Source organism: Chlamydomonas reinhardtii, chromosome 1, assembly GCF_000002595.2.
Source record: "Chlamydomonas reinhardtii strain CC-503 cw92 mt+ chromosome 1, whole genome shotgun sequence".
Taxonomy (NCBI): domain Eukaryota; kingdom Viridiplantae; phylum Chlorophyta; class Chlorophyceae; order Chlamydomonadales; family Chlamydomonadaceae; genus Chlamydomonas; species Chlamydomonas reinhardtii.
In genome coordinates, this window is record NC_057004.1 from 103,877 (window position 1) to 116,492 (window position 12,616).

Consider the following 12,616-nt stretch of genomic DNA (forward strand, 5'->3'; position numbering starts at 1 on the left):
ACTGGATGTCCCCGAGGGCAGCTTCATAGGCTTACAGCATGTGCTTAGTTGCCTTGGTGTTACACCGTACACTCTGAAGCGTTGTCGCGTCACCAGTGCCAGTAGCGGCCCGTCTGACCATGGCCGCCAAGCACACGGCGCCGCCCTCTTCGCAACGCAATCGGTTGCACTAAAACTGTCAACACAACTCGACCCTCGCCCCCGCCGCCAGGGCCTTGACACCTTGCGGTGCTGACAGTGCTTTACACTGGAAAACGGGCCACCAGCACCAAGCACATCACATGAATCGTGTACATCACATACATCGCATAAGCACGCGGGTCGCACGTCACTTGAGGAACGTACCGTATGGTATGTCTGTTTCCTGTGCATTCTGGGGAATGCCATATTTGATAACCCGATGCACCCGCCACCTGACGTAAACCACATGAACGCCCGCAGCCCCACACCAGCGCACGCCATACCGTCATGCAGCAGCACCCGCTGCAATGAATATCACTGGGTTGCGTCGCTCACAGCGCCCGTCTTTTCAACACAGGCCCATATCGCATTGCAGCCACGTGGCCCTGCCGCCCCGAAGCTTCCACAAGCCTGCCTGCTCCTGCGCCTACGAGCCTCCTCCCCTCCCCGTCCCCTACTTGACCACCGCCACTGCGCCCACTGGCGCCGCCGCCTCGATCTCCACCACCTGCTCGATGAGTGCGCGGCAGGTGGGGCACTCGTTGGGCGGCCGCACAAACAACAGGTGCGCACAGCGCCGGCAGAAGCCGCCGTGGCCGCACTCCAGGAACACGCAGGTGGCGGCGCCGTCATAGCAGATGACGCAGCAGGCGTCCTCGTCATCCTCCTCCCCGCCCTGCTGCTGCCCCTGCCCCTGCTGCCCCTGCCCCTGCTGCTGCGGCGGCGGCTCGTCCGGCGGCCCATCCTGCTGCAAGGCAGTGCCCACAGCCGCAACATCCCGGCCGGGCGCGCCGCCGCCGGAGCCACTGGTGCTGACTGCCCCATCCGGGAGGACCCCGTCACCCGCTGCCCCTGTCCCTGCTCCTGCTGCTGGTAGCGGCCCACCCGCAGCGCTCTCCTCGCCGCCGCCAGCCGCTGTGTCGGCGGCCCCGGCCACAGAGCCGCCGCTGCCGCCCTGCCCTGCCGCCGCACCGCCGGCCTCTGCCCGCCACGTGGTGCCGCCGCGCGGACTCTGGGCAACGGCTGCCGAAACCCCCGCCTCATTGGCCCCGCCCCCAGTCTGCGTTGCGCTGCCGCCGCTGCCGGCCTCCGGTTCCAGCGCCGCCGGGCTGCGGCCGCCCACCTGAGCCGTGGGCTGCGCCAGCGGCTGTTGGCGCGACGCGGGCGAGGCGTGGTGCGGGGCGGCGAGGGCGGCAGCGGCGGTGTGCGGCGCCAGGTCCGGCGCCAAGGACGGCGCCCCGCCCATGCCCATGACCGCCCCCAGCCGTGACAGCAGCGAGTCGCCGCCTGCCCCCACCGACCCCACCGACCCCGCAGCGCCGCTGGTGCTGCCGCCCCCCGGGCGGCCGCCTGCAGGCCCCGCACTGCCGCCGCCCCGCCCTCCGGCCCCTGCCGCCCCCGGGCCCGCCGCCTGCTGCTGCATGGCCGCCACCGCCGCCCGCCACTCCGCACTGCCTGGCACCAGCACCTGCCGCCCCAGTCCCTGCCCGTGGCCGCCGCCCGCAGCCGCGCCGGCGGCCGCCGAGGCAGCCGCGGCCCGGCTGGCGGCTGGGTGCGGCGCACTGGTGGGGCGCCGCCGGGCGCCGCGCGGCCCCGCCGCCGAGCTGGCGCCGTTGGCGGTGCCGGCGCCGGCGCCAGTGCTGGCCGTGCCGGCTGCCACAGCGGAGGTCCCTGCCGGTGCCCGGGGCGGCAGGGGCGGCCGCGGCCCCGGGCCCGCCACCGCCCCGCTGGGTTGAGCCTGGCCGGCGGCAGCCGCACCCGCCGCTGACCCCTCCTGCTGCAGCGGCCCCGCCTGGCCTGCGCCCGGGTCATCGGGCGCCACCTGCGTGCCGATGCGGAACGAGCCCCCCAGGCTGCTGCGGGCGGAGTGGGGCGGGGCGCGAGGGGTGGCACAGGGAGGAGGCTGAGAGACAGTGTCACTTGCTACGAATTAGTGACGTGTCAACACCAGGCCGGAGGACCGCGGCCAGCACAAAAGCAACCCCGGCAGTCCCAGCAGGTGACATGCGACACAGCCCCGCCCGCCCCGCAGGCACCTCCCACCGCCACCACCCACCTCTCCACGTCGGCGCTGTCCCCAGCTGCGCCCCGGCCTGAGCTGCTGGTGGCCGTGCCCGCCGCCAGCAGGGGCTGCCGCAGCCCCACCGCACTGCCCGCCGCGCCTGACCCGGCGCTGGCGGTGGGCGGCGGCTCCACGTGCGACGCAGGCAGCGGCAGCGGCACCACCCGGTTGTTCTTCATCATCAGCAGGCCCGTCAGCCCGCCACCACCACCGCCCGCACCGCCGCCCAGCGGCTGCAGCAGCACCGCGCCCGCCCCGCTGTCGCCGCTGCCGCCGCCCGCCGCCTCGCCTCCAGCCGCTGTGCCCGCCCCTATGCCTCCTCCTCCTCCTCCTCCCGCCCGGCCCCTGCCCAGGGCCGCCATGGCGCTGGCGGAGCGCAGCAGCTCCACCGCCATGCCCTGCCCCTGCCCCTGCCCCTGCCCCTGCCCGCCCTCGGGCCCGCCCACTCCTCCAGCACCCTGCTGCTGCAGCCCCCTGGCCCCCGCCCCCGCCCCCGACTGCGACCGCAGCTGCTGCAGCTGCTGCTGCGCGGCTGCCGCCCTGTCCAGCGCGGGCTCCAGGTCCGCCACGCGCTTGTACAGCGTGGCGCCCACCCGCCGCAGCCGGCCCGGCTTGGCCTTGCCCGCCATCATGGCCTCCACCAGCGCCGCCACCTGCTCCTCACTCAGCTCGTCCACACGCCGCTGGGCCTCGTCGCGCTCGGCGTGCAGCCTGGCGGTGGGGGGGGGGGGGAGAGAGGGGGGGAGAGGGGGGGGCGACAGAGGGAGGTGGTGTTGGGGGAAGGGAGGTGGGGAGAGGGGCGTTCAGCGTGTAGCCCGAGGCCACCATAAGCCCACGAACGCAGCCCCGCGCCTTGGGTCAGGAACCACGTACGCATGCTGAGCGGCCCCCGCAGGCACCCGCCCCCTGGCACCAGCCACCCCAACCCGCCATCCCCCACCCCCAGCCCCACTTGTATCCTGCTCCCAATGTCTAAACCTTGCGAACCCCCCGCCCCCACCCCACGGCCCCACCCCCCACGGCCCCACCTGCGCGCCACCGCCTCGTGCGCCGTCCACACCGCCCCGCGCGCCAGCAGCTGGTCGCGCACGCGCTCCTTGCCGCGCAGGGCCGCCGCCACCAGCCCGGCCGAGCTCCACATCAGCAGCCAGGACAGCGCGTTGGGCCACATGATGGACTGGGAGGAGGGGGCGGGGTGGGTGGGGGCATTGGGAGAGAGGGGCATTGGGAGTGGTGGTGTGCGGGAATGCGCGTTTGGGTTGGTAAAGAGGTCACCTGCCCCTCCACCACTGCCACCCTCCTGCAGGCCCCCCCTTTGCCCCTCTTGGCCCTGCCCCTGGCACTGACAGCGAGCTTCCCTTCCAAGCAGCTTCCTGCCCTCTACCGCCCCCAGTCGATACCCCCGGGCCCTGCTCCCCCCCCCCCCGGCCCCGCCACCGCGCGCTCACCGCCACGCTGGTGCCTGTGTCTCCGTCCAGCCGGCGCACCAGCGCTATGTAGGAGAAGAACTGCGGCAGTGTGGACACCAGCAGGCACACGAAGCCGATGGGCAGCAGCAGCTCGCGAGGCCTGCAGCGGGGTCGGGGTGTTATGAGGTGTGGGGTTGGGCAGGGCGGGGATGTGAGTCAGTCAGTCGGCCGCATGTGTGTGTGGGGGGGGAGCCCGGTGTGCAACTGGTGGCAGGGTGCGCACATATGTAACGCCGCCCGCACCCTCACACCCGCACACAGCGCCACACAGACAGAGACAGAGTCTCAACGAGCGTTTCGCGCGACCCGTCCATTGCGGCCATATGCGAATCCTTGGCCCCTTTCGCCCAGTCCGCGCTTCTTGATCACTATTTGGTAATTGCAGCTAAAAACTTCACCTGGCCCAGGCCTTTGCGAACAGCAGCAGCATGAGCACCATGGCCGCCACCAGCAGCAGCCCGCTGAACCACATCCACGGCACCAGGAACACCACCCGCCACGAGTAGGTGCTCTGGTTGTCAACCTGGGGAGGGGGCGGGGGGAGGGAGGCAGGGAAGGAGGAGGCAGGGAGGTTCGTTCCAGGCATGACTAATGGCCATACGGTGGCGATGACGCAGAGGCGCAGGGGCAGAGGGTTGCCGGGGTCAGGTGTAGGGGTGTTCGTCGAGGTGAGGCGCAGGTGACCGAGCCCTGCCCCTCCCCCCCTGCCCCCCCTTGCGGCCCCCCCCCCCACCTTGAACGCCACGAAGAGCAGGAATATGAACAGCAGGTCGCGGCTGGACCCGAACATGCGCTCGGTGCGGTCCTTGAAGCACAGCAGCACCACAGTGGCTACCCACACAGCCCTGGCCCACACAGCACGGGAGCAGGGGGATGATGAGCAGCAGGAGCAGCGGGAGGAGGTGGTGTGGTGGTTCAGGGTGGTGGGGGTGGTAGGTCGGGGCGGCAGGCGGCGGAGACATCACGTGCTGGGATCTCGGCAGGCCAGGCGCGTCGCACTGAGGAGGGGCAGCGCCACCCACCCCCACTCCCACCCCGGCTTCCCTGCCCGCCCTGCCCTGCCCGCCCTGTCCTGCCCCCTCGCCCCCCCCCACACACCCACAAGTGCCCCGCCGCCCCCCTCACCAGATGGGTGTGAACATGAGTCGCAGCGAGGTGCTGGCCAGCACACCCCGCTGCAGCGCGTTGCAGAACAGGATCTGAGCCAGCGGGCAGGGGGCAGGGGGGAAGGTAAGGAGAAGGAGTGTGCGGGAGGGGTCACACAGCCAGGCCAGGCCAGGGTTCGTGCTCGTTGACAAGCGGGTGGTGCGACCACTATTGGTACCACCCTGCCTTACCTGCCACCATCCAGCCAAGTACCACCCCATTGACTCCGCCTTTCATGTCTGGCTCCCCGCCAGCTCCCCCCTTTCTTGTCTAGCTCCCCCCCAAGCTCCCCCCCCCCAGCCTGGCCCCCCACCCCCACCCCCCCTACCTTGACAATGCACAGCGCCGCGCCCTCCAGGCAGCTGTTGGCCCAGTCCACCCGGTGCGACCGCAGCCGCGTGTGCCGCAGCAGCGCGTACTGCAGCACCAGGCCCGGGCTGGCGGTCAGCGGCGGCGGCGGCCCGATCTGCTTGAACACCATGTAGTGCTGCGTGTGCGTGTGTGCGTGTTGGGAGGGGGCAGATGGGGAATCATGTTGTACAGGAGGCGGGGTGAGATGACGGACGCGGGGCATTGTCCTTTTTGTGCATTCAAGCCGGGTGGGTGTGGTCCGGGTCTGCAGAGGCACCCAACGTCCGTCTGGCGGCGTGGACCCGCCTGCAGTCGCCGCGCGCTGTCCCAGGCCCCCAGACACCCAACGCCGTGGGCAGCGCCGCTTGAGCCCCGCCCACCCCAGCACCATCAGCACAGGCACCACCAGCACCACCACAACACCGTTACACCGCCTGCCCCACGCCGCCTCCGCCGCCGCCTCACCGCCGACATCAGCACCGTGACGTTGAGCGGCAGCAGCAGCGCGTGTCCGGCCAGGGTGGGAGAGAACACGCCCCACCAGCTCCAGCGCCGCAGACCGCCGTCCAGCTGTGCGGGGGTGAGAGGGGAGGGGCCGGCTCGAGTGGTGCGGTTGGGCGCACGTGCGGGTGGGTATGGGGCAGGGCGCTCCTCGCGAGGTCGGGAGCTTGCCCCCAAACGAGGGCTATCAGCTGCAAGCAGGCAGGGCGCGCTGTGGTGGCGAAGGCGGCGAAGGCGGTCGGCGGGGCCGCCAGTCCCCCAGGATAAGGGCACCGCCGACTGCCCAAGGGCCGGCTGCACCGCCAGCCAGGCAGCGAGGCACCAGACAGGCTGGAGCCCTTCGGTAGCCATTAGCAGGCTGTGCCGCGGACGGACGCGCGCACCTTCATCCAGATGAAAACCGCCCACACAGCGTTTGCCAGCCAGCTCAGCGTGGCGTGAGCCAGCACAACGCGGGAGTCGAGCCGCAGGCGAGAGGGCGTCAAGACCACCGTTTCCTGTGAGCGTAATCAACCAACAAAGAGCGGGCGTGTTAGGCAGCTGGCCCGTGGGGCATAAGGTGTGCCCCAGCTTCCGCCACGACCTCAGCGTAGGGGTGCTGCACCGTGCCGGGGGCTGCCATCTCCCTTGTCGCTCCGGAGACACATAGTTGAGTCGGGGTGAGTGAAGGCCAATATGAAGCAGTCGTATGGTTTAAGCAGTCGTCTTATCGCTCGCGAGCCGTGACGAATTCGCTTGTGCTCATGCTTGTGCTCATGCCCACCTGGTCGGCTAAAGCGTCCGCATTGAACTCCAACGAGCTATCACTGCTTTGACGTGTTGCTGAGCCCGGTGGTATTCCAACAGCACCTGGAGCGAGCACACCTGCGGACACGCGTTGCGAGCCCCAGCGCTCAGGCTCCGGGCTGTCAGCCGCGCGCGAATTATTAGATACGCGAACGCTAGCTAAACGAGGCAAAGTGTAAGCTGAAGAACTGGGTCTGCCCTCTGAGCCGAGGCCGTCGATGGGCTCAGTTGGCCGCGGCTGGGAGCCTGAAGGTCCCGAAACAGCGAATGGATGCGTATCATTTCCTTCCGATCTGCTCAACGGGTCTGGGCCGGGCATGACGGGACGAACCGCTGCGTCCATTCTACAAGTATGCACCTTGTGAACAGCAGTAAAAGCTGCAGTGTTGTGATGTAGAAATATGGAGACAGCGCAGTCAATGTGGAGCTTCTGTGGGCTACAGCATTTACCATTCCACACTTCCGGGCACGAATCCCACCCGGGTGCCACTCCCGGTTTGGGCTGAGTCCAGACGCTGCCCCGACTTTGAGGCGCTGGTAGCACCTTCAGACCCATTCGAACCGTTCTGTTTGACACGGCATTGTGACCCCGTTGCAACCGACACGGGTTTTGGGCCGGGGTTGATCTAGGCCGAGTAGCCCTGCGGTGTCGTACGGCGCATTCCGTCCGGGGGGTGCAAATCCCCAGCCAAACCCGCACACTCGGAAGGCTCCGGGAGTCGCCCGGGGCAAATCCTACCGCACGTTTTAGACGCCGCCTTTTTGTACATACATATCTAACAGCATCAATGGCCAATAGCGCTCGACAGAGGACTAAAACACGTTGGTCGGGGCTCAAGTCGCGAAACTGACCGAAGCCCATATCTCGCATAGGCGGTGTTTTGGGGCTAGCCCAAGTGCCGTCAATATGATTGAATCTATAGATGGAATCCTGATAGCGTCACGCGAATTCTGCACAGTCCTGGCGACCGCACATTTAGCATTTCGACTTCGGCTCTCGCTCGAATTTATGCCCCGGGACCGTTCAGGGACTATTATATATGTCACATGATGCCAGTTTAGTGGTCTGCGGTCTTGGACTCACGCAGTCCCAAGGGACTTGCCCGAGTGGCACCCGGGTGACGAATCCCCGCACCACGGTTCGGTCGCGGCCCCAAGCCCTGCCCAGCTTGACTACATCTTCCAGTAGTCGGCCGCGCCATACTCGCGGTGCAACATAACAATCACTATCTGCAAACCTGTCCAGCCACTTATCACGAGGCCTTCTGGTGTCACAAGCGCCGCCCAGAGTGCGCGCGAGTGCGCCACCCGGACTGACAGCATCTTCGCCTAACTACCGTACTTTGCTCGGCCTCCAACCCCTTCTCCATGCACAAGCTCCAAGCTTCACCCCCGACACCTGCCGGCGGGCAGCTATCAGCCCCAGCCCCTGCTTGCCTCCAGGCACGCCTACCGGCGGCTCTGGCCCTGCTGCCCCGGGGCTTGCTGTGCGGCGGGCGCTGCTGTGGACGTGGAGAGCCCCGCCTTGGCCGCCGCCGCCTCAATCTGCGGCGCCAGCAGTGTGGCCTTGTCCCGGTCGTACGACAGCGCACACACCTGCAGGGGACAGTACAGGAGGCAGCAGTCAGGGATTTGCGGGTGGCAGGAAGCGGGTGGCGGGACATGAGAGAGCCCAGACGAGCCGCTGCGACCACGCCACTCGAGCGCCATCACCTCGAGGGCCATTCGCTCTGCGGACCCAGAAATGTGAAAAGTGCGTCTGTTGCGCAACCCGCACCGCAACCCGCACCGCACGTCTGTGTCTGTGTACCCCAGCTCGCCTCCGGTGGCTGAGGCAGAACCATGCAGCGCCATTGCGTGCTTGGCGGGCTCTGGGGCTACACCACCCGACCGCCCCTACCTGCGCGCACTCGCTCAGGCAGTACTGCCGCGACCTGAAGCCCTCCTTGAACACCACTATCTCCTTGCGCACTGATATGGGGCCCAGCCCGGGGGCGCCTGCTGGAGGGTTGGGGTGGGGCGCACGAGGTGGGCAGGGAAGGGAGCACGTCACGACGTGGGACGACCTTTCAGGAAGGTTTTCGTGGCGGCACCAGGCCGTGATGCAGGCTGACCGGCTGGCTCGGGCAAGAGCCGTGGCCCCTGGCCCAACTTGCTGCACTACTACGCGAACCGTGCGTGGACGCTTCACTCCACTCCAGTACACCGCACTGCACTGCACGACGTGGGCAAGGCCAGCCCCCTTCGGCCGCTCACCGTCTCCTCCACGTGCGCAGGTGGGCACACATTTGCGTGTGCAGCCCTCGATCTCCTTCTTCTTGGGCCCGCTGACAACACTGCTCAGCGGCACGTCCTTGACCTCGCCTGCATAGCCAACAAGCATGGAGGTGCGATTGCAGTCACGCTCAGTGGGTCGGAACGCGAGGGTTGCAGCATGGCCGTGGGTTGGACATGGACAGGCCGCACGGCAAATAAGCCAGCTCCACCCGCCAATCCCAGCTATACCATCACCATCACCAGCATCAGCACCCAAAGAACAAAACATTCTCATTTGCATAACAAATGACATATTCCCGGTCACGTCCGGCGTACACTGGTCCCGCAACCTGCTCACGGTCTACAGTAGCACCCTCACCCCGGGGCTGGCGACCCCGGAATCCCCCCTCCCCTCATAGTGTCTGCACATGCCCTACCCCGCTACGCACCCTGCGCGCTGAGCTGGGTGGGCACGTTCTCAAAGGTGTCGATGTCGGGCTGCGAGGGCGCCAATACCGCCAGGGAGGCGGGCGCCAGCAGCAGCTGGGCACAGGGACGGCGGAGCAGGAGGCCGGGGGCGGGAAGTGAGCGGGCAGCGGGTTGGGCAGGATGGGGCTTGGACCGCATACGGCAGTTGTAAGCATGCATAGAGAGCGAGGACGTCGACCTTGACGGACCACAAAAGGAGAGTTTGCAGGCCACACCCTGCCGCATGCAGCCGTGCCAGCGCTTACGACCGGTTCCGGTGTGCGCATGATGCGTGTGCGGCCTCCGGAGGAGCTGGTAGCTATTAGGGCGCTGCTGGCGCACCTATAACTGAGGCCCCTCTCAGCCTACCTGTAGACTTAGTCCCCCTGCAACAGCTAGCGACATCGCATGGCGCCATGGGCTGCCACCGCTGCCACACATTGCCTCTCTGGTGCGTTGTTGTTGCACACTACCGGTCGATGGCGCGCCGCAACGAACTGCCGCAACGGCAACACGAGACCGCGCTCCCCGCGCCCTTCGACTATCGATTCCCTGCGGCATTATGAGTGTGACAAGTGTTCGTAAGCTGTGAGCGGGCGAGGGCCGGCGCGGGCGAGGGCCGGGCGCGAGCCAACCTGAAGAGAGAGGCAGCGAGCTTGGGCACCGATCGCGCTCACCAGCTGCTGCGAGGTTATGCAGCGGGGACTGCAACTAATCAATGACGTAGATGCAGATGATTGCGCGATAAGTGTCGGTACCATCGTTGCAAGTGTGCGTGAACAATGTGGCTTAAACTCTTTGCGAGCACGGCAGGGCAGGTCCTAGGAGTACCTGAGCGTTTTATAGCACAAGCGAACCCCACAGTGTGCGTCTTGGCCTCTTGGGCAGCCCGCCATCCACCAGCACCATCTTTGCTGGACGGGTGCCTTCCCCGGTGCACCAGCGTGCAAGGTTATACGTCGGCCCCCGTTGCACACGAGACTTCACTGGCAGCGCATCGTTACGGAACTCAGGTATACCGGGGGCCAGTATGCAGCCTGCTGAGGTAGTGGGCAGTTGCTGATGTGGTGTGCACCTAATGGCCGGCGGCCCTAAGCCAAGTGTGCCGTAAGCCCTGTACAGATTTATGGCGCCCACCTGCAGGATGTCTGGCTGCGCCCACATACAATCGCGGCCTTTGCGGCTTTGCCGCTTTGCGGCCCCCTGCTTGTACCCACAACCCCAAACGGCAAGACCTCAGGTGGCAGCCGCTAGCCGGCAACCACTTTCAGGACTGCAGGCGGGCCCACACCGCGTGGTGATGTCATGTGCACCGGCCCTGTTGTTTTACAGGCCACGGGGAACTTCTCTGCCGTCGGCCGTTCATTCCAAAGGCATGCACCAAGCGGCAAAAGACACGCGTCCAGCCGCTGACTCTCTCATACTAACCTCGTGGGCGCACTTGCTCTGCCCCGTAGCACCATTATGCTGCCATGCAATCCTCAGCATTATGTCGCCTGCATAATAAACTCAATTCCGGCCCCCACCTCCATTTGGGCTTGCAGTCGACGGCCACACCCGAGCATCCTCATTCATCACCTGAAGGCCATTGCCGCGACTACTACAAACAACCGGCGCTACCTGCCTAATGCCCGTGGGCTTATCGCCGCTCAAAAGACAATCATGACCGCCCGAAGCCTCTAAAAGCTTTAGTGCCGGATCCCCGCACGTGCTTGGAAGGTGCCAAGCCACGCACAACGGAGCGTCAGCGGCCGCTTTCATGACCTGCCCTTTCCATCATGACTACCGTGTCAAGCCGCACTCAGGCCATGAACACACAAGAGCTTGTGCGGTAGCAACACGCATGCCCACGCCGGTGCTCATGCCCATTCTGCATCATCCAGGCAACCGGTTCGGACGCCACCTCACACTTGTTCAGTATGTACGAGGCTGTACGGGCACGTGCCGCCCCCCGCCCCCGCCGCTGCAGTCCCAAGTTGGGCCCGCCAGCCTGCCTGCCTTCCCACCCGCCTGCTCGGCCCATTGCTTGCCTCACTGCTTGCCCGCCTACTGCTGCTGCTGCTGTGCCGCGGCGCGCGCCGCTGCCTTGCGCTGCTTGTCGGCGTCCACCTCGCTCGCCAGCTGCTCCAGCTCCGCCTCCGTCATCTCCTCCACGCGCTTCCGCATCACCGCCTCCTCATACTGCTCCAGCTGCTTCACGTACGTCATTTGCTGTGGGGGGGGGACGGGTGGGAGGTTGGGGCGGGGCAGGTCAGGTCAGAGCGCAGCACGTGACTGGGCAGGGCTACAAGCAAAAAGGAACTGCATGTGAGGGCGCATTACGCAGCCGCGCAGCCACAGACAGAGCGTTAGCGCCCGGCTCCATCCATGGCCGCATTCATGGAGCTGTCGAAGGTACCTGGCTCCCGGAGAGCGCTCTCCCGCTGCTGCCCGACCGCGCGCCGCTCACGCGGTGCTGGGCTGCTGAGCCAATGGGTTGCGGTGCAGCCCAGCCCGCTTGGCGCAGGCGACTGGCCTTGCATCTGCATCTGGGTCAGCGCCTTGTGCCGCCACACCGCGTGCATGACCGCACGCCTGTTGCTAACACGTATACATCCCGGGCACCCCGCTCCTCTCGCACACCACATTCTAACCCCGGGTACCACACGGTGCGCGACGCCGGCTCGCCCGACACCCCCACCGATGCCGGCAGGCCCTGCAAGCCCCCGGACCACACCCGCCCTGCAGCGCACCTTGGTAGCCACGCGGAAGATGTAGGTGGACACCCAGCCCACGCAGATGCCCATGAAGATGATGAGCTGCACCCAGTTGCCGGCCATGCCCGGCTCCATGCCCCCGGCTTGCAGCCCGTAGTAGAGCGCATAGCCCAGCGCGATGAGGCCCACGCCGATAAGGATGACGTCCTTGCGAGAGTATCCGAACTCCTTGTTGTACTGGACCTCCTTCTCCTCGTTGCTCGCGCGCACTACCAGCGCCACAGCCCGGCCAGACGACGTGGGGCCAGCCGGAGCTGGGCGGGGCGCCAGCGCCCTCAGCACGCGAGTCGTGCACCCTGTTTTGATTGCATCATGTAATGATTGGACATGAACCACGGGGCAAGTGTCTGCGCAAACTGCTGCATTATGCACGATTTCCCTCACACCATAAAGATGTTCGGTTGCTGATTTGCCATCTTACCTGAGCTGAATGCTAGGGGGCTCCGGCGGCTAGAGGTGCTACCTAGCAGGACACCGGGCACAGTCTTGCTCAACATTGCGGTCGCCATTTTACTGCCTAGCTTGCTGGCAGTCTAGTAATACTGTATGCGAATATTACCGAGCAATAGGAAAATGCATTTGTACAGGGGGATTGAGAGCGCCATGGAGGGCACTTGCATGGAGGGCCCTCGCTCGCAACA

The 12,616-nt window shown here is 66.5% G+C and overlaps 3 protein-coding genes across 4 annotated transcripts; all 3 read right to left on the minus strand.

Moving 5' to 3' along the window:
- Positions 1 to 19: 19 nt before the first annotated feature.
- On the minus strand, positions 20 to 6,889 carry CHLRE_01g000750v5 (uncharacterized protein). The gene is made up of 11 exons (XM_043058081.1): positions 6,473 to 6,889; positions 6,093 to 6,206; positions 5,674 to 5,778; positions 5,186 to 5,344; positions 4,837 to 4,910; positions 4,445 to 4,556; positions 4,110 to 4,234; positions 3,691 to 3,811; positions 3,271 to 3,419; positions 2,237 to 2,953; positions 20 to 2,036 (listed from the first exon to the last, which is right to left on the minus strand). The coding sequence occupies exons 2-11, from the start codon at positions 6,096 to 6,098 to the stop codon at positions 635 to 637; spliced, it is 2,970 nt and encodes a 989-aa protein (XP_042927995.1). The 5' UTR covers positions 6,099 to 6,206; positions 6,473 to 6,889; the 3' UTR covers positions 20 to 634.
- Positions 6,890 to 7,524: 635 nt separating this feature from the next.
- CHLRE_01g000800v5 (uncharacterized protein) lies at positions 7,525 to 10,059 on the minus strand. 2 transcript variants are annotated; one of them, XM_043058083.1, is made up of 6 exons: positions 9,897 to 10,059; positions 9,589 to 9,771; positions 9,201 to 9,294; positions 8,752 to 8,859; positions 8,396 to 8,493; positions 7,525 to 8,091 (listed from the first exon to the last, which is right to left on the minus strand). In XM_043058083.1, exons 2-6 carry the CDS (start codon positions 9,622 to 9,624, stop codon positions 7,945 to 7,947), a joined length of 483 nt encoding a protein of 160 aa, XP_042927997.1. In that variant the 5' UTR covers positions 9,625 to 9,771; positions 9,897 to 10,059; the 3' UTR covers positions 7,525 to 7,944. The 2 variants fall into 2 exon arrangements, with proteins under 2 accessions (XP_042927997.1, XP_042927996.1); XM_043058082.1 differs by having other exon boundaries at positions 9,855 to 10,047.
- A 474-nt stretch (positions 10,060 to 10,533) lies between these two features.
- CHLRE_01g000850v5 (uncharacterized protein) lies at positions 10,534 to 12,539 on the minus strand. Its single transcript, XM_001700310.2, has 3 exons — positions 12,397 to 12,539; positions 11,952 to 12,271; positions 10,534 to 11,430 (listed from the first exon to the last, which is right to left on the minus strand). The coding sequence occupies exons 1-3, from the start codon at positions 12,482 to 12,484 to the stop codon at positions 11,266 to 11,268; spliced, it is 573 nt and encodes a 190-aa protein (XP_001700362.1). The 5' UTR covers positions 12,485 to 12,539; the 3' UTR covers positions 10,534 to 11,265.
- Positions 12,540 to 12,616: the final 77 nt, after the last annotated feature.

Bases quoted from the DNA above. Each gene is read 5' to 3' on its own strand.
- CHLRE_01g000750v5 (XM_043058081.1), bottom strand. The intron at 4,557-4,836 runs GTGAGGGGGGCG...TGTGTGGGCCAG, and splicing joins CTCATGTTCACACCCATCTG to GGCTGTGTGGGTAGCCACTG. The intron at 2,037-2,236 runs GTGGGTGGTGGC...CTCCGCCCGCAG, and splicing joins GACAGCGCCGACGTGGAGAG to CAGCCTGGGGGGCTCGTTCC.
- CHLRE_01g000800v5 (XM_043058083.1), bottom strand. From the start codon at position 9,624: ATGTCGCTAGCTGTTGCAGGGGGACTAAGTCTACAG. The intron at 8,860-9,200 runs GTGCGTAGCGGG...TTGGCTATGCAG, and splicing joins CACCCAGCTCAGCGCGCAGG to GCGAGGTCAAGGACGTGCCG. The intron at 8,494-8,751 runs GTGAGCGGCCGA...ACCCTCCAGCAG, and splicing joins CTGCGCACGTGGAGGAGACG to GCGCCCCCGGGCTGGGCCCC.
- CHLRE_01g000850v5 (XM_001700310.2), bottom strand. From the start codon at position 12,484: ATGGCGACCGCAATGTTGAGCAAGACTGTGCCCGGTGTCCTGCTAGGT. The intron at 12,272-12,396 runs GTAAGATGGCAA...CAATCAAAACAG, and splicing joins CCCCCTAGCATTCAGCTCAG to GGTGCACGACTCGCGTGCTG. The intron at 11,431-11,951 runs GTGCGCTGCAGG...CCCCCCCCACAG, and splicing joins TCTTCCGCGTGGCTACCAAG to CAAATGACGTACGTGAAGCA.